General features: G+C 43.2%; 2 protein-coding genes and 1 pseudogene across 3 annotated transcripts in view; 2 read left to right on the top strand and 1 right to left on the bottom strand.

Annotated features, from left to right (window-relative positions):
• The first annotated feature begins 2,232 nt into the window (after nucleotides 1-2,232).
• rhbdd1 (rhomboid domain containing 1) lies at nucleotides 2,233-8,354 on the top strand. Its single transcript, XM_080459482.1, has 8 exons — nucleotides 2,233-2,482; nucleotides 3,047-3,262; nucleotides 3,361-3,640; nucleotides 3,725-3,857; nucleotides 6,844-6,932; nucleotides 7,091-7,156; nucleotides 7,658-7,801; nucleotides 7,891-8,354. The coding sequence occupies exons 2-8, from the start codon at nucleotides 3,110-3,112 to the stop codon at nucleotides 7,998-8,000; spliced, it is 975 nt and encodes a 324-aa protein (XP_080315608.1). The 5' UTR covers nucleotides 2,233-2,482; nucleotides 3,047-3,109; the 3' UTR covers nucleotides 8,001-8,354.
• A 3,499-nt stretch (nucleotides 8,355-11,853) lies between these two features.
• LOC308107440 (beta-1,3-galactosyl-O-glycosyl-glycoprotein beta-1,6-N-acetylglucosaminyltransferase 3-like) lies at nucleotides 11,854-12,827 on the bottom strand (annotated as a pseudogene). The gene has a single exon. The product of its transcript is annotated as a beta-1,3-galactosyl-O-glycosyl-glycoprotein beta-1,6-N-acetylglucosaminyltransferase 3-like (transcript).
• Nucleotides 12,828-19,236: 6,409 nt separating this feature from the next.
• The window catches only part of galnt17 (polypeptide N-acetylgalactosaminyltransferase 17), a 30,390-nt gene continuing 27,176 nt past the window's right edge, over nucleotides 19,237-22,450 (top strand). The window contains 2 exon segments of the mRNA XM_080459184.1: nucleotides 19,237-19,852; nucleotides 19,968-20,342. Of these exon segments, the coding sequence (XP_080315310.1) occupies nucleotides 20,099-20,342 (244 nt within the window). The 5' untranslated portion in view covers nucleotides 19,237-19,852; nucleotides 19,968-20,098.

Genomic DNA, 22,450 nt, shown 5'->3' with positions numbered 1-22,450 from the left:
TAAATACCTATAAAAAAAATAAACTATGTCAAAAAAAGCCAAATACTGCTGCATGAGCCTTGCCTGGCCGTTTTAGTGTTTCTAGGTGGCGCTAGAGAGCACATCTTTGCACTCTGGGGGTTATCTTTTACATTTTCTTATAATTTTCGCCAGTCTTGATGAGCCTGCCAAATTTGGTGAGCATTTGAACATGTTTAGGGGTCAAACGTATTTGCCTTAAGAGGAGATAGCATTTGCGTGAGGACCTTTTTTTGGTGAACATCTTACTTTGAAAGGCAAATTGCAGACTTCTTGTTGGATTTAGGTCAGGGGTATCGGCACGTGATTTTTTGGTCCTAATGAGACGAACAGTTGAGTTTTGGTTTGATCTCCCTACAACATTCCTACAGGCCATGGTGGCCGTTTTAGTGTTTCTAGATTGCGCTAGGGTGCTCCCATTTTGGCACTTTGGTGGTTCATTTTTACATTACACATCTCCTTCGCCTCAGGATCTTGATTTAACGGTCAAGCTGCAAAATGGGAGAAAAATTGCATATATTTGCAGGTAAGAATGAATAAGTAAACGGCATGGTCTTTCATGCCGTGACTTTAAGGAGAAGGGTTTTTCTTTATCGCCCATCAATCAGTGTAAACAAAGGGGACAAATCAGTGACGTTCGGTCCAGGGGTTACCAATGAATCATGGAAAGGTCAACGATTTGCCATAATATTGAATAAAAACGACTTTTATGTGTAACATCAGATTTAAGATGTACTACCCTCTTAAGTCACCAGGGACACAGATGGAACTCTTCAGAAACCAATTTATTATTTGTGATTAGAAACTTAAAAACTCTTTGCACTAACAATGAAACTAGATACGAGCTTGCTGTGAATAGAAGGTGATCAGATGTGTAATCTAGTTTTGCTTCAAAAAGAGTTAAATCTTGTGTTTTAAAAGCAGTTAACGGAGATTGATACTACAGATTATAGATGATAAAATGTGTGCCCATCATGTTGACTCTCATCACCACCAGCAGACGGCAGCACAGTGTCAGTTAACAAAAAGAGATCCATGTTTAAAGTTTGAGTTCATCCTTCCTTTCAGAACTCTCCCAGGTTGTTTTTTTGGGGGGGGGTTGAGGTTTTGATGATGCTGTTCGAGAGACCAAGACATTAATGCATTTGTGGTCAAAACACACATCAGCCTTCAGATTATGAGTCCTGACAGATGAAGTGAAGAACACTGTGACAGGCAGCTGTGATCCTGATATCTGGGTCTGTTACATTCTGGCTCATATTTCATGTTGTGCTGGGCTGACTTCCTTTGACACTCTCCTCAGGTGATTGTTTTGACCGCGGCCTCATGTCCTCTGTCGTGCTGGGTGCTGCTCCATGAATTGTCATGTTGAGAACTTTAACTGAACACCAAGGCCATTTTATACATCTTTACATTTAAATATCATCCCAACCAGTTGAATCGAACCAATAAACCAAACCCCCAACAACAGCTAAAACGCGACGTACAGAAACTCCCACGATACACTGCAGCGATCCGCTCTCTGATCGCGGAAAACAATCAAACGTGCAACAAACCAACTCAGTAAACCTCCAATCTGACTCCAAAACCACATGTGCATCACTACTTATTACCAGTATTATTATTTATCTCTGAGTCTCACAAATATTATGACTCCACTGCCCAATGCGCAAAAATGTCAAAGTAGTTACAACTTTTCTGATCTTTATTTTCTGACGGCGTGTGTGTGTGTGTGAGTGTGTGTGTGTGTGTGTGTGTGTGTGTGCGTGCGTGCGTGCGTGCGTGCGTGTGTTAGCACCCATGCATGTGCCTGAAATAGTTACAAAAAACTAAATATACTCACAGCACACAAAAAATATGAAGACATTCTTGTGTTATTGGTGTGTACATGTGTGAGAGAGCACGACTTGTTTGAAATCCAATTTCTCAATCAATTTGTTTCTTAATTTATACATTTATTGCTATGCTATATGTCAGTTTTAGTAAAGAATCATAATAAAAAGTATTTCAGCATGAAAGCACGTGCTTTTGACGTGTGAAACTTTGCAGAGTTTGGAAAATTATAGTTGGACTACACCTTCCTCAGTAGAAATAAATGCACTGGAGGCGCAGGGTGCCCTATTCAAGATGGCGTCGCGCTGCGACGTCAACTCCTATAGGGCAGTGTCAGTCAATGAGGCTTCTCTGTTGCGCATGCGCTGGAGAGGGAGTTTTGTTTTGGTCATGTGACCAATGATGCCATGACGCACCCGTCTGCAACTGGGGACTCGTTGCTTTCAGCCTGCTCGAGATAAATGATGAAATGTGGAGAAATATACTTTGCTGACAAGTATTTAACATGTTTTTTTATTCTGTACAGCTGGGTTTTAGATTGACGTGGAACAGCTATCGTTGATCTTGGCTGGTGAGACAAGCGGATAACCTCAACTTCGCTTTGGCTCCAGGACGAGGAAGAGCTTCGACAGTAAGTTTAATTTTAGTCAATAATGGTGCAGAAACATTATTTTTTCAGGTGATACTCACAATACATAGCTAAAATGAGGTGTTTTGCAAAGAAAGATTGCTATTGTTACCTAAAAGCCTGTTTATGAAGCTTTCAAGAAAGTATCTGTTGTGCTTGGTTGACGACATTGAATTCATATATTTAGATTGACAAGCACTCATATAGTCTATCAATGAATATGTGTTCTTGTTTAAGTCATATAGTGGCCTGAAGTTTGTTCAAGAATGTTGTTAATCGTTTTTAATTGGATTATTTTCCTTAATAAACATTCAGTGAATAAAGGCTGTTTACGCTAAAAATATTGATATTATCTGTAAAACGAAACGTGTGACTGAAGCTACTCAACCCCAAATTGATTAGCAATTCTTTCATTAATCAATGCCATCACACCAGAGCACGAATATGAAAAAAACAAAACAAAATTCCTGATGTGATTTTCTGAGGTGAAGGAGAATTTGAGAGTTTGCAGATTGTTCTTCACAGCAAGCGTCCTCTCGTAATCACATCTTTCTTCTTTCTCCACAGCTTCCCGGTTAATCCAGAACTGAGCGTAATCTCACACTCTGGTCTCACCAGTCAGTTTTCGGGATGAGGAACAGACAGAGGGGGGCCCACCTGGGCCTGCTGCTCCTGGCCTCCCAGTTGTACCAGGTGGGATTGAACAACGTCCCTCCGGTCACTCTGGCTGTTCTGGGTCTCAACGTGTATCTTTTCCTGTTCCCCGCCGCTCCACTGATGAAGGTGAGTCACTAATGCGGCATCAATGACCGAGAGGATGGAATAAATAAATGCGTGTGAGAATTAAAAGTCGAAGTTTATTGTGTCTTTCCCGTCTCCAGGCCTGTGTGAGTGTCCAGCAGGCGTACTGGTTTAAGGACTGGCGCAGACTCCTGCTGTCCCCGCTGCACCACGTAGACGACTGGCATCTGTACTTCAACATGTTGTCCTTCCTCTGGAAAGGCATCAAGCTGGAGCGCCGTCTGGGCGGACCCTGGTTCCTCTACCTGCTCTCGGTCTTCTCTCTGCTCACGGGACTGGTCTATCTGCTGCTGGAGGCGCTGCTCACCGAGCTCACCGAGGATCAGTCCTACAGCATGACGTGTGCGGTAGGCTTCTCGGGTACGGTGCCATTGTAAATACTGTTCGTATTAGATATTCATTATTTCATTAGACAGCTGAGATTTCGTCACTTTTTTGTTCCAGGGGTCCTGTTTGCTCTGAAGGTGATCAACAATCATTACCACCCCGGAGGCGTCACCTATGCGATGGGCATCCCCGTGCCCAATCGCTATGCTTGCTGGGCGGAGCTCGTGCTGATCCACCTCACGTCACCCGGGTGAGTCACTGATAAGAAACACTCCACGGGAAGTCCCTTGATGTCTGTCGCCGGTCGCCATCGCTGACAAGAACATCCAGGCATCCATCCAACTGTTAATTGCTTTATCAGCACCGAGGTGTTGAGGAGTTAAAATCCTGCAGACTTTTGTTGACGGCAGGGTGAACCTCCGCCACTTCACCCACCATCACATTTCCTCGTATTCACGCCTACAGCTCATTTCAAGTCACCAGTTAGCTTCAAAAAGCAGTTTTTTTTGGACTGTGAAAGGAAACAGACGCACGGGAAGAACATGCAAACTTCACACAGGAAGGCCTCCCCCAAGCTGGACTTGTCCCATCAGGGACATTTTCTGTTTGAGCTGAGCGTTAACTGCCACGTCGCTGTATTAAGATGGGCCCGTTCTCATCTTTTTTAAGAAAGTCCAGCTGCAGCTGTGAGTTCATCGACAGCCCCTCTCAAGCATTTGTACGTTTCATAGACAAAAAAGACGGGCGATTTAAAACCGATGAGAAGAGTGTGAACCCTGAAAGAGCTGAATTAATCTGGCTCAAAACAACTCACAGTGGCTTTTTTCAGTTTAGTTTTCTTCAATATCCAGTTTGTAAAGAAGTTTGTGGTCCAGGTGAGAAACACAGTGAGAGCTTCCACCACTGTTTATTTGTGAATTCCTCCTTCGCTGTGGCCTCACTGGCTACCTGACATTTAGGCAGTGGAGTCATAAAACAAAGTAATTGTACATGTGTAGGTTCCTCTGATGTCTGTATGTTACTTCAGTGAAATTTACTTGAGGACTTTCTGCTTTTCATCCCAACCTCTGTTCTTTCCTCTTCTTTCATTCTGACTCCAGCCGATGGAAACATCTTGTTTAAGAGAAATCAAGTTCCATCAATAATGCTCCAATGCCAAGACTTCCTCTTTCCATTTAAGATATAAACATACAGTGGGTACAGAAAGTATTCAGACCCCTTTAAATCTTTCACTCTTTGTTTCATTGCAGCCATTTGCTAAAATCAAAAAAAGCTCATTTTATTTCTCATTATTGTACACTCAGCACACCATCTTGACAGAAAGAAACTGAAATTTTGGGAAATTTATAAAAAAAAGAAAAACTGAATTATCACACGGTCATAAGTGTTCAGACTCTTTGCTGTGACACTCATATTTAACTCAAATGCTGTCCGTTTCTTCTGATCCTCCTTGAGACGGTTCTACGCCTTCATTGGAGTCCAGCTGTGTTAAACTAAACTGATTGGACTCGATTAGGAAAGGCACACGCCTGTGTATATAAGACCTTACTGCTCACAGTGCACGTCGGAGCAAATGAGAATCATGAGGTCGAAGGAAGTGCCCAAGGAGCTCAGAGACAGAATTGTGGCAAGGCACAGATCTGGCCAAGGTTCTAAAAACATTTCTGCAGCACTCAAGGTTCCCTAAGAGCAGAGTGGCCTCCATAATCCTTAAATGGAAAAAGTTTGGGCCGACCAGAACTCTTCCTAGAAGAACCCAAAGATCCCTGTGGCTGACCTCCAGAGATGCAGTAGGGAGATGGGAGGAAGTTCCACAAAGTCAACTATCACTGCAGACCTCCACCAGTCGGGGCTTCATGGATGAGTGGCCCGACGGAAGCCTCTCCTCAGTGCAAGACATATGAACGCCCGCATAGAGTTTGCCAAAGAACACATGAAGGACACCCAGACTATGAGAAATAAGATTCTCTGGTCTGATGAGACCAAGATTGAACTTTTTGGAGTTAATTCTAAGTGGTATGTGTGGAAAAAAACCCGGCACTGCTCATCGCCTGCAGTGAAACATGGTGGTGGCAGCATCATGCTGTGGGGGTGTCTTTCAGCTGCAGGGACAGGACGACTGGTTGCAATTGAAGGAAAGATGAATGCGGCCAAGTACAGAGATATCCTGGAAGAAAACCTCTTCCAGAGTGCTCAGGACCTCAGACTGGGCCGAAGGTTCACCTTCCAACAAGACAATGACCCTAAGCACACAGCTAAAATAACAAAGGAGTGGCTTCAGAACAACTCTGTGACCATTCTGGCCCAGCCAGAGCCCTGACCTAAACCCCACTGACCATCTCTGGAGAGACCTGAAAGTGTCTGTCCACCAACGTTCACCATCCGACCTGACAGAACTGGAGAGGATCTGCAAGGAAGAATGGCAGAGGATCCCCGAATCCAGGTGTGAAGACTCATGGCTGTACGAGCTCAAAAGGGTGCTTCTACTCAACACTGAGCAAAGGGTCTGAATACTTATGACCATGTGATATTTCAGTTTTTCTTTTTTAATTAATCTGCAAAAAATTTTACATTTCTGTTTTTTTGGTCAACATGGTGTGCTGAGTGTACATTAATGAGAAATTAAATTAACTTTTTGATTTTAGCAAATGGCTGCAATGAAACAAAGAGTGGAAAGTTTAAAGGGGTCTGAATACTTTCCGTACCCACTGTACATGCAAAATAAGTGTTCAACTCGTACAACATTAGTGTGTGTGTACATGTGTATACATGTATGTACTAATGACATGAGAAATGGCTTCAATTAGTTTTTTTCTTCCTTCTTTGGTACTTGAGTTGATATGTAATGCATTTCGACATGATGGATTTGAGTTTTCATGAAAATGATGATAAAATCTGCTTTAAACTCCTTGGAGGAACACAAACACGGTTGCAGCTGATTAAATTGAAACAACAAATTTTATGACAAATTCTAATCAACATTCATACAGTTGATATTACTCACCTTTATGAAACAATAACACAGGTATTTAGAGTAATTTCAAAACTGGTTCCCTTTGCTTCAAGTGGCCCTCATCCAGCAATAATAGTTCAGTGGCTGTCTGCAGACGGAGACTGCACGTGGTCTTCCACTCCCTAGCGTGTGCTGGATTCTGGTCATTTTTTGGTGCTTTGATTCAAAGTGGCCACTAGATGGCAGTGTTGGACAGCAGTTACTTTGTGCTCTGCTTCTTCAGCACTTCTTTCGTTGGTCACCTGGCTGGAATCCTGGTGGGTTTGCTGTACACCAGCGGACCACTGAAGAGCATCATGAAGAAATGTGCAGGTCTGAACTGCCTTTATGTCTTCATGTGTGTCCATAATCTCTTTTAACTCCGTAAAAAAACTCTCAAGTTTAATTAGATTATATTGGAATGGAATATAGTTACTGATTACTTTATTCTCTTAGTGTCTGACAGAAACGTGTGTTTGTGTTTTCACCAGAGCTTGTGACATCAAATGGATACAACACACGATCACATGGATATTTCAACACCGCTGGGCCTTCAGGTAAATGGTTATTAAAATTCAATGGTTTTCACAATGTGGGGCGAGTCTCCACCAGGGACGCATTTATTTTTTATTATAGTATTACAGAAAATAAACTCACCGAAAATGTCTCATCATCCAGCATCAACTGCAAAACCCTATTTGATTTAAGTATCGTCTTTAACAGCGCCAAGATATCGACCTGATTGGATCGAATCAGCCAGTTCAAGTCTGTGATTGGCTGATTTTTCTGGCACGTTTGTCGCGCTGTGCCAAGTTGAACAAGGGCGACGGCGGAGTTGAGCATGTACAGGGTGCAGAGGTAGAGCGAGAAGGACGTAGAGCGGAGCTCTGCAGTGGAGCAAATAAAACAATCCCTTAACTTCCCATGGAAAGTTTCCAACTTTGATATTTATGGGATTTTGCACCCGTGTTTGTTGTTGCTGAAGGAAGAGAAAAGAAGGTTTAAGAGACTGGAAAGGAAAACAATGACATGCACTAAAATGAATAAATTGTGTGTAGGCTACCGCGCCCCCTATGCAGGACACTCTGGGAACTCGCAGTATGCGCCGCAGCAGACATTCCGTCAGGCGGCTTCTAACACGTCAGGACTGACGGAGGAGCAGCAGTTGGAGGAGGCCATCAGAAACAGTCTGAATGAGAGAGGTGATGAAGCCGGCTGCTTTAAAATAATCGCCGCTCCTCTTCAGCAAGCGTCCAATCAAATGTCCTCACTGTGTATGTTTTCGTGTCAGGGGGCTGGAATGCGGGAGGCGCTCCTCCGCCTCCTTATGGTTTCCACTTCTCCGATGAGCCCAACGCTGAAGAACTCCGATGGAGGAGGATGAGGAGGTTTGATAGCTGAACGTTCAGGCTGTCAGAAAGAGGAGAGAAAAGTCTGGACTGTGATCCTCCATGCCGAGGAAGAAGCTCCAGAAGGAGAAGGTAGAAACACATAGTCTGTTGTGCTTCGTGCTGCAAGCAGCTCCAGAAAAAGTGTCCGCAGGCCAAATGTCCGCTCAGGGTTCTTTACATTATTCATATTGTAACGTTGAAATGCTTTTTGATACTTAGAATCTGTTCTTGGGAGATGTTTGTTTAGTCTCCTCAAACTTTGCTTGCTCGTCTCTGGTTTTCACTTCATTCAGTATTCTCGGCACGCCGTGATGTCATAAGTTTTACTCTTGATTTAAAAAAAAAAAAAAAAAAAAAAAAAAGCTCACGATGAGGGAAATACTGACATTTAAAACGAAATCTGACCCGGAAGTCCGTGTGGATTTTTCTCCCCAAAGAATCTTCAAACTGAAACGTGAGGCAAATCTGAACGTCACAGCTTCAATTTGGATTTGTCCCTGAAACATGATGCCGTCACATCTGCTAAGAAAAACACGATGCTGTATCCTGCCAAACTCTCACCATTAGCAGGACTCTTGTGATCAGTGCTTTTTCAAAGTGTGCCAAACATTTTGGAGGGAAAAGTGGACGTTGGAACTGTTCATCGTTTTATTCTGTCATACATTATTCAACATTTACAGAAGTTGGAGGCTGTATCGGAAGTGCAAAGAAGAGTTTTTGTTTTTTATGAGCTTGCAGATGGTTACAGTTGTAAATAAAAAATAAAAAAATCTTGAAAAGTATTTGTAGGTTGAACTTACGGGGGTCACCATAAGCCAGGGTCCGGTGTAGTTTATGGCCAATAAATGCAAACTGAAAGTTTTGTGCTGTCTTCCTGGGTAAAATAAGCTAAATAAATAAATCCTATTTTGAGAAAAGAAGATGTTGATCGTGGATTTGTTTTTGAGTTGGAATAACCATTGATGCCTCCATGGCTCACTGGGAGGCGGGAACGGTTTCACTTCCCTCTGGGGGAAAAGGTAACGAAACATGTCAAATGGTGAGTTTTCCACCGGGAAAGCGGGATGCTTCGAAGAACTCCCTCAGTGGTTCTGCCGACATTTGATCCGATTTTTGTCCCAAAAAAAAGCCCCACCTCAGTGGTTATAAAGATTGTTGGATTTGTTCCCGGCAGAAAACGGTTAAAGCTGCAGAGTAAAAGCTGGGGGGACGGACAGCCCGGCTGGAGATGATAGAAAGACAACGGCAACTCAGAATATGAGCTCATGACGACCACGCCGGGTCTCTGCTGTCGGCGAAGAGCAGGAAACTGAGACTGCAGCTCACACAGGCTCACCAAAACTGGATTATAGTCGATTGGAAAAAACTCAAAGTGGATATGAGTGTGTGATGGAGCCTTCCAGCAGGATAACACTGGCTCACACAGATCAAACCATCTCAGGTGGAAGTTCAGCCCACGAAAAACGTACCGTAACTATCGTAGTTGTTCAGTTACATTCATATTCATATACCGTTAGTTGGTTTACAAGTATTCTCTTTTCTTCTCCACCACCAGGTGGCATTTCTGACCACGGCGGGGGAACACGCGTCAAAACATGTAAAAACTAGAGCTACACTCGGTAGAGCACAGACTTTCGCCAACGCCACATTTGTTTGTGGAACCGAGTTAGCATAGTGAGCACGATAGCCGCTAGCTCATATCGACGCTAACTAGGTAGGTCAGGTAGCAACATCTCTGTGTGAAACACTGAGCAGGGAGCGTCTCCATGGCAACAGACGCTGCTCTTTGATCTCCACCATGAGGTGCCTCTCCTATCTGCTTTGTATGGGACATTTCTTCGCAGTTTTTTGGGATTTATCCGTAAACGGTTAGCCATTAACATCCCGAAATCTAACCGATTGGTCCTTGGATGATGACAAATCATCCCTGAAGATTTCATGCAATTCGGGTGAGCCGTTTTTGCGAAACGTTGATTACATACATACCAATAAGTAAAAACGCGCCGACAAAAACATAATCGTTGGGCGACAACAAAGTTGTGTCGTTATGAGTGACAATCGTTCTAAAAACAAAAACTCCGTTTTTCTGCCAGTGAAATATTTAAGAGCCGTGTTGGTTGAAGAAATGTGGCGGGACATGGCGGGACGTGAATCTGCGAATGTTAGATTGAATAGAGTTGCTAAATACGTCAAGACCGTTGGTCGCTTCAGATCAAAGCCTGTGGAAACACGGCGTAGTGACGACCTTCATCTCTCTGGCGGAGCTTAGCTGAAGTCTGTTACCCCCCCCCCCCCCCCCCCCCCCCCACCCACCCCCCCAGCACATGCTCAGCACCCACTTTAATCCCACTGAAGAGGAACAAACACCCGCACCAGTCAAATCCAACATGAAGGTCAATTTGTCTTTGCTAAAGCTCACCATGATCACAATAGATTCCCATTGGGAGGTGCTCCATGTGAAAGGAGCTCATGGTGAAAGAAGAGGAAGTCGTATCCTCTTCCTCCACGCAGTGCAGCGATTTCCTTCTTCAGTCTCGGATCCTGTTCAGCAGCTCCTAAAGTCTGCCGGGGAATCGTGTTAGCCTGGTCAGGGTCCATTTTCACAGCGGATCCATCGCTGGTGTGCCAGAGTCACAATCTGAAGGAAGTTGGCGTGTTATTTATAGCAGAGGTCAACTGCGTCTGTGCAAGGGTCAGCTGATCTAATAAAGTAAATACAAATGATATTGGACCTAAAGCATGTTTGCTATTATTTTCCTTTCCATGTTTTACTTTTTTCTAATTGATTTAGATTTTACCTTAGTTTATGGAGACTATTGTAAACGGAAATGTTTTTTGAATAGGCTTTAAACTTTGTAAAATAAAAAGAGACTTGTGCCGAAGGTTGATGCAGGAAAAACTGCAAATTGAATGAAGCAAGCACTTTTATATTCTAATACTGAATAATAACAATAATAATAATAGCTTCACAATTTGAGACAATAAAAGACAATAGCAGTTAAAAATGATCAAATGGACTCCGAAAAAATTAAATATAATTTAAAAATTAAAACAAATGATAGAAATTAAGCCGACAAGAATAATCACAACTAACCAGTAACAATAATATAAAACACTAAAATAACATGATTGGGAATAAAAATGAACTCAGCACTCACCAGGATTATTAACTCAACTTGAACAAAAGTAGTACTACTGCAGAGAAACTAGACATACTGCAGTTATCAAGCCTGCTGTTTGACGCATGGTGTCAGAGAGGAAATGCAACTTCTCTCATTAAACAAACACAAGTGTTTCAGTCCTGAGATGTTTGTGCTTCATTTGGTGGATCACTCGCAATCTGAAGCATGTTATTATTCTTAATTACTCTTCTAGTGAGAAACCAAAAGGTATGTTCTCTTGAGTCACGTGGGGGAAAAATAACGAGAACTAATTTGTGAAATGCAATTATTTATCAAAAGAGCACAAGACACGATAAAAGAAATTAGTTCAATTACACAATTTACACAACTATCCATGCAGCTTTTTCATTTTAGTTGAAGGTGCTGTTTATAAAAAAAAATATTAAAGCAAAACAAACACATTAAGTACATATAAATTTGAAACACAATAAACTGGCCACACTATTTTTACAGCTCCTTATTTATTAGCCATTTATTTTTATATTCTCCTCTTCTCTCCACCAGATGGCGCCAAAAATAGATTTTATTAACATGACAGCCAAACGCAAACAAACAAACGCACCAACAGTTCAACAACAGTATTTGTTTTTAAAAAGAAAAAAGAAACAGAATAGACTCAGAATAAATTACATGTATCATCTAAAGAGTTGTAGGTCCCATTAAAAAAGAAACCTCCATCTTTCACGTGTATAAACTGATAAACTTGGGTTTAACTACACACTTGATCGTTGCTCTGTAAAGCAATGGATCTTTGCCCAAAGCTTTAAATGGCAGGACCGCCTCTGAGCCTCTGATGACCGTGTCGTCCACCTCGGGATCGAACTGCAGGAGCCACCGCAGGTCGCCCGCCCCACACACACACACTGCTCTCCTGTAAGCGCCTGTGGTAATACCGACCGCCTTTCATGATATCCCCTGCTTGGCCGCTCCACTTCATCACACGAGCGAAGGATGGCATGTAGGTGGTGTTGAACATGGCGTGAGAGGGGAGGTGACCCCGGGAACAGAAGGCCTCCTGTGCAGAGTGGCCCACATGCGCTCGGTCGGGGCTGTACGTGTCCCTCTCCCACTCCAGAAACTTCTGAAGCTCTTTGTCCTCCAGCACGTGTTTCACAAAGGCTCTCGTCACCGCGATGGAGGCGCTTCCTGCAGACATGGGGGCCGCTGATGGGCGGAGGACATTTCTCCAGATCCGTCTTGGAGATCGACTTGTCCACTTTGTGCTGGAACTGCCAGCGGCGTTTCTTGCTCTCGCTGGTTTTTATGGTTTCCATATTGTTCTTCCCGTTGAGGGCCTTCAGCGTGTGCACCATCTCTTTGTTGGGTTTAAGGCGGAGGTCCGACCCACAGGTGTTCAGTGAGTATCTCCACTGGGTGTGAGAGTTGACTAAACCTTTCATGTAGTTCAGGTCGGCCTGTACGCGGGACCACGAGGCGTAGACCACCGTTTCCAACCTGGTGGCGATAAACACGTTTGGAAAACACGACACGATCGCTGCCGCGGCCTCCTGGAACTTCTGAGGGGATTTCTGGTCAACGTGTATCCAGTAGATGCCCTGAGGAGCGTAAACTGCTCGTGGGAGTTTTTCGAACAACTCCATCTTCTCCTGGATCACCATGGACTACGCAGTGGGGAAATCCCTCTCCTCCTCACTGAGCGGTTCAGTGGTCAAGCTTCTCTCTTCGACGTAAGTCATTGACAATGAGGTGGACAAGGTAATTGCAGCCTCCATAAAGGTGGAGATAATTGGTGAAATGTAAAAATGAAAAACAGGAATAACTGACAGATCTCACGAACTCAGATTTTATACTCTGTTTAACACGAGATGTTCAATGTGACACGTTTAAAAACTGAAATATCCAACATTTAGTTGATATTTTAACTAAAAAGCTGGTAGCTGGTGAGAGTAAAGATGTGATTGTGTGAAATTCACATAATCGACTCCCACCAGGCAGTCCGCGGTTGTTCTGTGAAACTAGACGAAGGTGTGGTTGTAATTACAGCCTCATGTGAACTAAATGAGATGGATGCAATCATTTGCAAACCTCAGTCATTTTTATCTGGAACTATATTTAGAATAGGCAACATATCACATGTTAAATACAAATACAAATGAAATAAAAGGAGTTGGGACAGGACTCTCCCCTCACATGTCAGCGCTGTCAAACGTGTGGCCTGTGGACCAATTTGGTTGCGTCCACTGACACACTTTTCTTTTCATGGATCTTCTCTGTGGAGGTTTTCTCCACCTGCTCTGTTGCAGCTTTCAAACCAGCTCAGTAGCGCCACCTGCTGGACCCCAGCTAATACTGAACCAAATCTATTTGCTATTTCCTCTCACAGATCTTCCTCTGAGGGAGAACCATTAAAAAAAAAAAAGACTTACCTGTTTTGTTTTAGTGCCCTGGTGTTTTAATGTCTTTCGTATTCCATTTTTGAAAACCTTAGATTTAGATTTCAGTGTTGACTCTTAGAAAGATCGTCTAATTTTGATATTGTCTGATTTATCTTTGCAATTTCTATTTAAAATCTACAATTTCAGTGACTTTGGACCAGGATTTAGCGTTCCACTCCAGAAATAATCCAGTCTGCAGAACGACTTTCTTTCACCTGCATAACGCCTTAAAGATCAGGACTGATACTGAAAAATGTATTTGTGCTTTTGTTACTTTCAGAATGGAATATATGAGTCGTCTGCTCTTTTCTGCTTTATTTATTATCATTTCAGCTCCTTAGATTAGAAAGATTCTGAGCTTACCAGTGAACAAACAGTGAAAACAAAAGTATTGGAATGTCTTTAAAATATATTATATTTTTTTGTATTTGTTTGCACGAAATCAAATGGGAAAGTTTGAAGTTATCAACAAGTTGTTTTTACCTGTTCCCAAATGAGCAGGCTCTCTGTGACCTCTAGATCTGATGAGTTACTTCAACACCAACAGTTTGAGGGCAGCGATGGCATGGAAGAGTCCCCTCAAATCACACTGCAACAAATGAATATATCCCACGGATATACGTTCTCAGTTTAGTTTCCATGATGGAAATTCATTTTTGTGTTAAATTCCAATATTGACATTACAATACTGTTAATGAGTGTACTCAACTTTTTTAACCATTCAAGTTATAGAGTAGAAAATACTTTATTAATCCCATATGTAATATATTATAACTTATTTACATAATTAATTTGATATTTTTTTTATTATAATCATCAATTTATTATTCCTATTTAAAAAAAGAATTCCCCTCTGAAATTAATACATTCTGTTCTATTCTATTCTATTCTATTCTATTCTATTCTATTCTAAGTTGTACTATTGGGTTTTACAGTGCAGATATAGTAGTTTAGTAGGTAAACAGGCTCTATTTTGTGTATTTTTTTAAACTGATCTTGCTCATTCTGAATTTTATATATTTGTTAATCATATTAGTTCAATATCTAAATTGCATTTGTGTGATTTAAATTATACATTTATGACAAACTGGAATACTAACAGTTATTTGAAGTACTCCCACAATTTTTCCTTACAAAAAAGTTAGTGTTTTTGTTGAACTTCATGCGTTGTACAGCATATTTCTTAGCCTCTATTTGAAATACGAAGTTCAGCCACATTGAAAACAGCTTTGTGTACGTGTTTTCTCATGATTAAATGGAGTTCACACTCTAAACTCAGTGAGGCAGCCAATGCCAAGATAAAGATTAGGTAGGGCAGAGGGCAGAGAGCAGGGGGCAGGGGGCAGGGGGCAGGGGGCAGGGGGCAGAGGGCAGAGGGCAGAGAGCAGGGGGCAGGGGGCAGGGGGCAGAGGGCAGGGGGCAGGGGGCAGAGGGCAGAGGGCAGGGGGCAGGGGGCAGAGGGCAGAGGGCAGAGGGCAGGGGGCAGAGGGCAGAGGGCAGAGGGCAGAGAGCAGAGAGCAGAGCGAGCCTTTGTGCTTCCAGTTTAGTCATTTAGTCCACTTCAGGCCTGAACTGTCCAGCACTTGAGAGGTTGACAGGGGCACTCGAGTGGAGACTATCACGTTCGCCCCCTTTCAACAAAAATCAAGTCAGATCTACTCTCACACTTCTATTTCACCCAGTTGTCTTCAGTGCTGCCGTCACACAATCTCTCCTTCTTACATTTCAGGCCTTTTGTTCTCTCCAGCATCTCGGGGTGTCTCTCTCGACTGCTTTAGGAATTGTTCTCCCTTTGAATTTTGATTCCTCCCCAGTGTCTGAGCTCTCCTCCCACCTTTTCTAAAAACTCTACTTTCCACCCGGCCTTCCTTCCCTCCGTATCGCTGCCTCCTCGTGTGCGTCTCACTGATGCTCTCTCTCGCTCTCTTTTCCCTTGATCTTTCTTTCTGTTTGTCTCCTGATTCGTCTCACACCATCTCGCGCTGGTTTTGATCTCGCTACACTCTCCTTTCTCTCTTCCTCACACACACACACACACACACACACACACACACACACACACACACACACACACACACACACACACACACACACACACACACACACACACACACACACACACACACACACACACACACACACACACACACACACACATCATACAAGCCTACTTGTCTTCCCCACTGGCTCCAGGGCCACAATTGGACAGAAAAAGCCTGGATTGAAGTTTTTTGTATGAATTTGCTGGACATTACATTGATGTCTTGTCTGGAAGTCATATGAATGTCAATGGGGAAAAATAAAAAAAAGTGCGACTCCACCGGGAATCAGATCCACATGAACACGAACAAAATAACCTCTGAAATACGTTAACACACATCAACAAACCAATAATTGACAGCAAACACGCATGACCATCAGAAGGTCATGACGACAAGACATCCAGTTCTCAGCAGCATCATATACAACATAGTGCTGAATATTAATTATACAGTTTATGGACATTACCTTCAGACAGAAGCCACCCCAGACCTTGATCAGCTTCCTGTTGCTGCTCCTCAAAGTCCCCCAGATAATTTTTATTAGAAAATCCGAAATTTACGAGGTTTCATCGTTTGACATTGAGCGGCTATATGATTTTAAGAGACGTTTAAGACTAGCGCCCCCACACTTCAATGGTGAGGACAAGAACTGCATGCAGGCCTGCAACTTTATTCATGTGAAAGAGTGAAGATTCACTCTCATGCACAAATAAAAATAATTTAAAAGAGCCTTATTTTACACATGGTCATGACAAAACTGAAAGCAAACATAAAGGAAATGCATAGGGAAAAAACAGCATTTTACCAATATTCTAGAGACCCCCCCCAAACAATTTCACAAATCATGTTTTAAGGGGGGCTCCTGTCTCATCCCTTCCCCCCTGTAGTTTGCACCCTACATACACACACGCACGCACGCACGCACGCACGCACGCAAGCACGCACGCAAGCACGCACGCACACACACGCACGCGCACACACTCACACTCACACGCACGCACACACTCAGAACGTCTCCCTCCTCGTGGGTTGCCTGCACATCAGAGTTGGCGTCTCTCTGTAAGCCGCAGAGTTTCTGAGCTCCTTGATTCATACCAGCTATTTGGGTGACCCATTTCTTCACAAACTCGCACAATACTTCACAGCGTCAGTTCCACGCCATGCCCACCACAATGTGTTCCTTTCTCTGCTGTGGAATCTGTAAATCTATAGCCTTTAAACTCCACCTGAAAATGGAGTGCCACAGGGATGAATTCATGGCCCACCATGACAGAGAAGAGACACACAAGTTATAATCAGCTCAATTCCAGGGGTGGTAAACATAGTTTCTTATTTTGACGACAGAGGATAAAACTATTCTTGCATGTGAAACATTATTTAGCTGAACCGTTTTCAGAAATGTCAAACATTTAGCAACATTTTAGAGACAAAGAGGATAAAACAGAAAAGCAAAAATAAAATAAAATGAATATTTAAACATGTGGCAAAAAAAAACCTGTAAACTATTTGAAAGTTGTCAATAAAACAGTGCCTTTGTTTAATTGATTTATAATTGATTTATCTCTGGGGTTTTTTAAGTCTTAGATGATTATTAATCCTCTCAAACTATTTGTTGAACAAGAAGCACATTCTTTCAAATTCAGTGATAAGTTTTAAAGTATTCATTGTACGCCTGAGCTATTTAGAAAACAAGGTTATCAGTACAATGTTTATGCATGGAAAGTATATTTGAGTTCATTCCCGTAGTTAAAAACTATCCAGAAGTATCTGATTATTAGCAGTATATGACTCAGGAACTACATGTCTTCACACAACAATTCCATCCATCCATCTTATCCTGCTTTATCTAATTTAAGAGCACATTAGGGGTGTAAGTTACCCCCATCCTGAACAGCTCATCATCCACACCTACTGGCAATTTAGGTTAAACTTGCATCATGTTTTCGGAATGTCTTGGGAGGAAACCACAGACAAAACCTGCACACATGCTCAGGGAAAACATGCAAACTCCACACAGAAAGTCCTCTGAGCTCAAACCGGGGATTGGGTGACTGTGATGTGAGAATGCCAACCACTGTACCACTGCTTGCAGATTACAGCGTGTGATTAGTCGAGTGGACACCTCCACTCTCACCGGCTTCCAAATGCAGAAGACTTAAAAAGAAAGAAGAAAGAAAGGAAAGAAAAAAAAAGCAGTGGGCAGATTTTCAAGTCTGGTGTGGAATTAAAGAGTCTCCTTTATTTGTTCTTCTTTTCAACCGACAGTTGCAGATCTAATGTCGAGTACCTCAGAGCCAGATAAGATCTCGGTGCCTGCTGCGATCTCAGGTAGGGAACCACTTTTAAATGAGTGACAACCTGCACTATTAAATTCCCATGAGAAACATGGAGATCCTCTCAAACTTCACACGGCTTGAACATAAGTACATTTCTGAGCAGGAACATCTTATGAACCTCTCCAGGGTGTAATCTCCCGGGAACTATAGTTGGATATTGCTCCAGCACCCCCACTGTCCTGCACACAATACAAGCAGTAAGCAGGGGACTTCAACCTGCGGTTCTGGAGCCATATGTGGCTCCTTGGCTCTTTTGTAGTGGCTTCCTGGGGGGTATTGCAGAAAGGAGGTTCAACAAACTCCGAGTCTCTCCCTGAACTCGACTCACTCTTAGATAAAACCCTGAGTTTCCCGTTCCAGGACAGCTGATCTGAATTAGTTCAATCAACTCTCAGTATGTGAACCTTGAGTACTTGCATGCAGAACCTGAATAATAAGCCATCATTGAGTCACTATGGCAACATACCGAGAACTGAGTTACTTAGCTGTAAAAGCAGCACTGTCACTTTTAAATGTATAATGGTCACTGTTAAGAATTGTATATATTGACATTTAACATTACGTTTTTCATTTTTTCCCTGTCTTATTCGATATCCAACTTTCTTTCTATTTATTCAGTGTGGAGAAATGCTTTAAGGAATTTGCCCTTGGGATAAATCAAGTAATTCTATTCTATTCTATTCTATTCTATTCTAAAATGTCAAAATTGGCAGCAAAATGCTGGAAAAGAACGATGGAACTGCTAAAATCAGATACAAAAACAACTGAAAATGTTATAAAAATGTTTTATTATTGGAACTTCATAAATGCAACATAAGATACTTTCCCCCATGTGTTTCTAAACTACTGTATATATGAAACTTTAGCCTCATTCTAAAGGTCACAATGTGTTTTGTGGCTCCAGGCGAATCTGATTTGGTGGACAATTGCAGAAATGGCTCTTACGGGTTATCAATAGTGCAGAACCCCTGGTATAGAAGAAGAATGGATGGGGAACGATTGTGATTTAATGCAGGACTGGTGTGTGTCTCCCTGCTGTCTTGGGTTGAAGGTGTTTCTGCACTGCAGGTGTAACCGTGTACTTGAACCGAGGCGCCATCATCAATTCCTCGAGCCGCATTTTGGGAACCCCTCTCACATGCATATATTAAATGTTGTGTAATTGTAGATAATTGGGTACCAGTGAGCCGACACCCCACCCACCTTCCCACCCACCTCCTCCCGACCTGCTGTGAAGTGAAGCGTCCCCTCCAGCCTCCTGCCCATTGAGCGGCTGACTCTGCGCGGTGCAGACAGAACCAGAGGAAAAAACAGGGCGCAGCAAACAAGAAGCGCATGCAGAATAACAGGAAAACGTTGCCGGCGCTGATTAAACGCGAGAACATGTGAAGACACCGCGGATTTGCCTGCCTCAGCTACCGGAGAGAGGATGATGCTGCTGCTGCTGCTGCGGCGACGCGCCTGAGCCGCTCAATGCGCTCACGGTGCGCGCAGGCTGCTGCGATTAAACGCGTGTGTCCGGGTGGAAGACGAAGTGCAAGCAGACAAGAAGCACAAATGTTGCTTGACCAAGGTTTTCCCTGAGTCTCTCCGGGGGATTTTTCTTCGTGTCGTTGCGGGCAGCCCCCGCCAGGCACCACAGTTAGACGCAAAAGAAAGGAGGAGGAAAGAAACGAGCGGACTCCTGATATTCTCCTCGCTGTTCAATTATTGAGGAGTATCTGTTCCTCAAGCTCAGGATATGCTGATGCCTTTGTCTTACATCGTCCGTGCATGACACGGATGATCGCCGATGGCCATCCATCCATTCACCCATCCCTCTCCTGCACCGTCCTGTTCGGTAACGCGGCGCCCCAAACTGCGTCCGGAGGGGGGATGCAACCTAAAATAACCCCCGTGTCAAATGGTAAGAGAGCACGTTTATAACCCACCCAAAAATCTGTGCACAGGCTCGGGATCGCACTAACCTAATGCTCCCTGAGGTTGTTTTCTTTCTTTTTTTTCTTCCTCCTTCTGTATAGCCTCAGGTCTGCAGTTGTAACCGGGCTGTGCATCATTCCTGCAGCCGACAGCGGCAACGCATCGCCCGCAGGGGGAGACCTGAATCTACCGCTTCTGCACGCACCGGAGCCCGGACACCGGCGACTTCTCCATGGCATTCGTGTTCAGACGATGGAGGGTTCTGCTGGTGCTGAACGTGCTCGCTCTCGCCGGCTTCATGACTTTCTGGACCAGGTGCAACAGCGCCCGCAGCTTGCAGCCCGCCGGTCCCGAGGCTCCGGCGGACTGGAAGAGGCCCCGGGCCAACGGCACGGCGCAGGGGCCCGGCATCAGCCATGAGGGGCTGCTGAAGAGGCTCAGCTCGCTGGAGGACGTGGTGTACAGGCAGCTCAACGGTAAAGGAGCAGCGTGACACTCATTCAACTGGAGTGACACGTAGAGAAGTGATTGGCACAGAGCCAGAGGACGACCGGCTTGAAGTTTGCATGTTCTCCCTGTGCGTGCGTTTAATTAATACAGGCTCTGACATTGTTCAGCATGTGCACGTGTTGAGCTCTCTGAAGGTCTAAGTTTGCATGTTCCCCCCCTGTCTGTGTGCCTCATCCAGCTGATATAAATTGATGACTCCAGATTGCCGGCAGCTCGACACACATAGGCTTGGGTGCAGAAAAAACATGAGTTGCCCTTCCTCCTCCAATAAAAATAACCCAAATGATCAAAACAAAAAATTTTAACATATGTGTTTTCAGACTTCACATTCTTCACATTTTAGGTTCACATCGACAAAGAAATGATTGGAATGGTGGAACAAATAATGTTGATTTCTGACTCCACATTCCATCTCTGGCCTCCTCCACTACATGCTGTGATTTGCATACTTGCAAACTCCTTTGTGTTCCCCGGACTCTTGACAGTGGATATGCACCCCTGTTTCTAGGAAACCCCGACATAATGTTAGAAAGTCATAAACAAGCCTCCACAAACTGTAATCTGACGACTGTGCTTAGTTGGGTCCTTTAAGCGTTTAATGTTGTTGTTTTGTTCAGATTACATACACGTGTAAAGGTCTACAACCTGCAGCTCTAGAGCCACATGTGGCTCTTCAGCTCCTCTGTTGTGGCTCAATGGGAACCTTCACTAAATTATACATGAATAAACATTTGACATATAAATTTTTTTATTGTGTGTACACACCAAGGTAATTACATTTTTTTTAATCTTAACTCTTTGTTAAAAATGAGTTAAAAATGGATACAAGTACAATGTGGAAAAATAGGTAAAAAAAGATAAAATGGCTTGAAATAACCCAAAATGACTAGAATTTATAAAAGGAAAAGAAAAATGGGAAAAACTTGCAAAACTGCTGAAAAAGGGCAAAAAAGAAAAACAGCTTGAATGCCAGCTGTGTTCGCCTCCTTTTAAAGGTTAAACATGTTTTGTGGCTCCAGTAACACTTGATGATGGAAAGTGTCAAAAATGGCTCTTTTGGTCATAAAAGGTTGCAGATTTTCTGCCTTGAATTAATCCTCATTCATCCATCCATTGGCAACGCTGGGAAATGACACGTTCTTGCACATTCAAGGAAAAGTTATTAACTTAATGCTGAGACAGCAACGTAGTGGGAATGATTGAAGAGAATTATGGCAACTAAATTTAATGAAAAAGAAATTTAAGCGTTTAATTATTTTTTGTTTATTTATTTTTTACCTTGAAATAAAACCATTACCAAAGTAATTTCATTTAATACTTGATGAAAAAAAAAATGGCACCATTACATGTGAAGACTTTATTAATTTCTGGAACTTGTCTTGCATATATGACATCATTGTGAAGGAAAATAAGTAAAGCATAATACAGTAAAATATAACGTGTGGCTCGTGGGCGGCCACCAGTTGTTTTGCAGTGAAAGCTCATCAGCAGAATCTCTCAGCACGTTTATTCCTCTGCGCCTCGGCTGTAATGGGCTATTGTGCTGCTAATTATTGGGTCCCGCTTGCCTCTGACATCACTCCAGCAGCCGTTTACAGTGTCTGATGTGCTTGTGCAGTCGGCTAGAAAATCTTAACGCACCGGCTTTCTTGAAAATGCCACCGACGGACAGCTAAAAATGTATTCATTGCGGTAACACAGATTGTAGTGGGTTTAATTTCCAATAAAGCGCTTAATTCTTCAGTGTCAGAATTGAGTTGAAATGGAGAAACAGATTAGAGCAGCTTCTCGCCCGCAGCACTGTGTGCAGAATTGTGGCTAATTGATGTCTGAGAGAACAATGTCTCCCCTCCAACAGGTCAGAGTCGGAGCTTTTGGGGGATTTTTTGCTCTCAGGGCGCGGGATGTTTACCAGCGCAGTAGCTTTGAGCGCAGCTCATCACGCTGACGGATAACCACTTTAATCTTTCCTCCACCCACAAATACAAAACACACACGAGGAGGAATCTTGTTTAATCTCTCAGATGCGGCTTGAATAAGAAACGGTTCAGGAGTGAATGAAAGGTGTTTTCAT

This window comes from Lipophrys pholis, assembly GCF_963383615.2.
Source record: "Lipophrys pholis genome assembly, chromosome: 3".
Lineage (NCBI taxonomy): Eukaryota > Metazoa > Chordata > Actinopteri > Blenniiformes > Blenniidae > Lipophrys > Lipophrys pholis.
The sequence above is the reverse complement of the archived record's forward strand: the minus strand, read 5'-3'. Positions and strand labels throughout refer to the sequence as shown.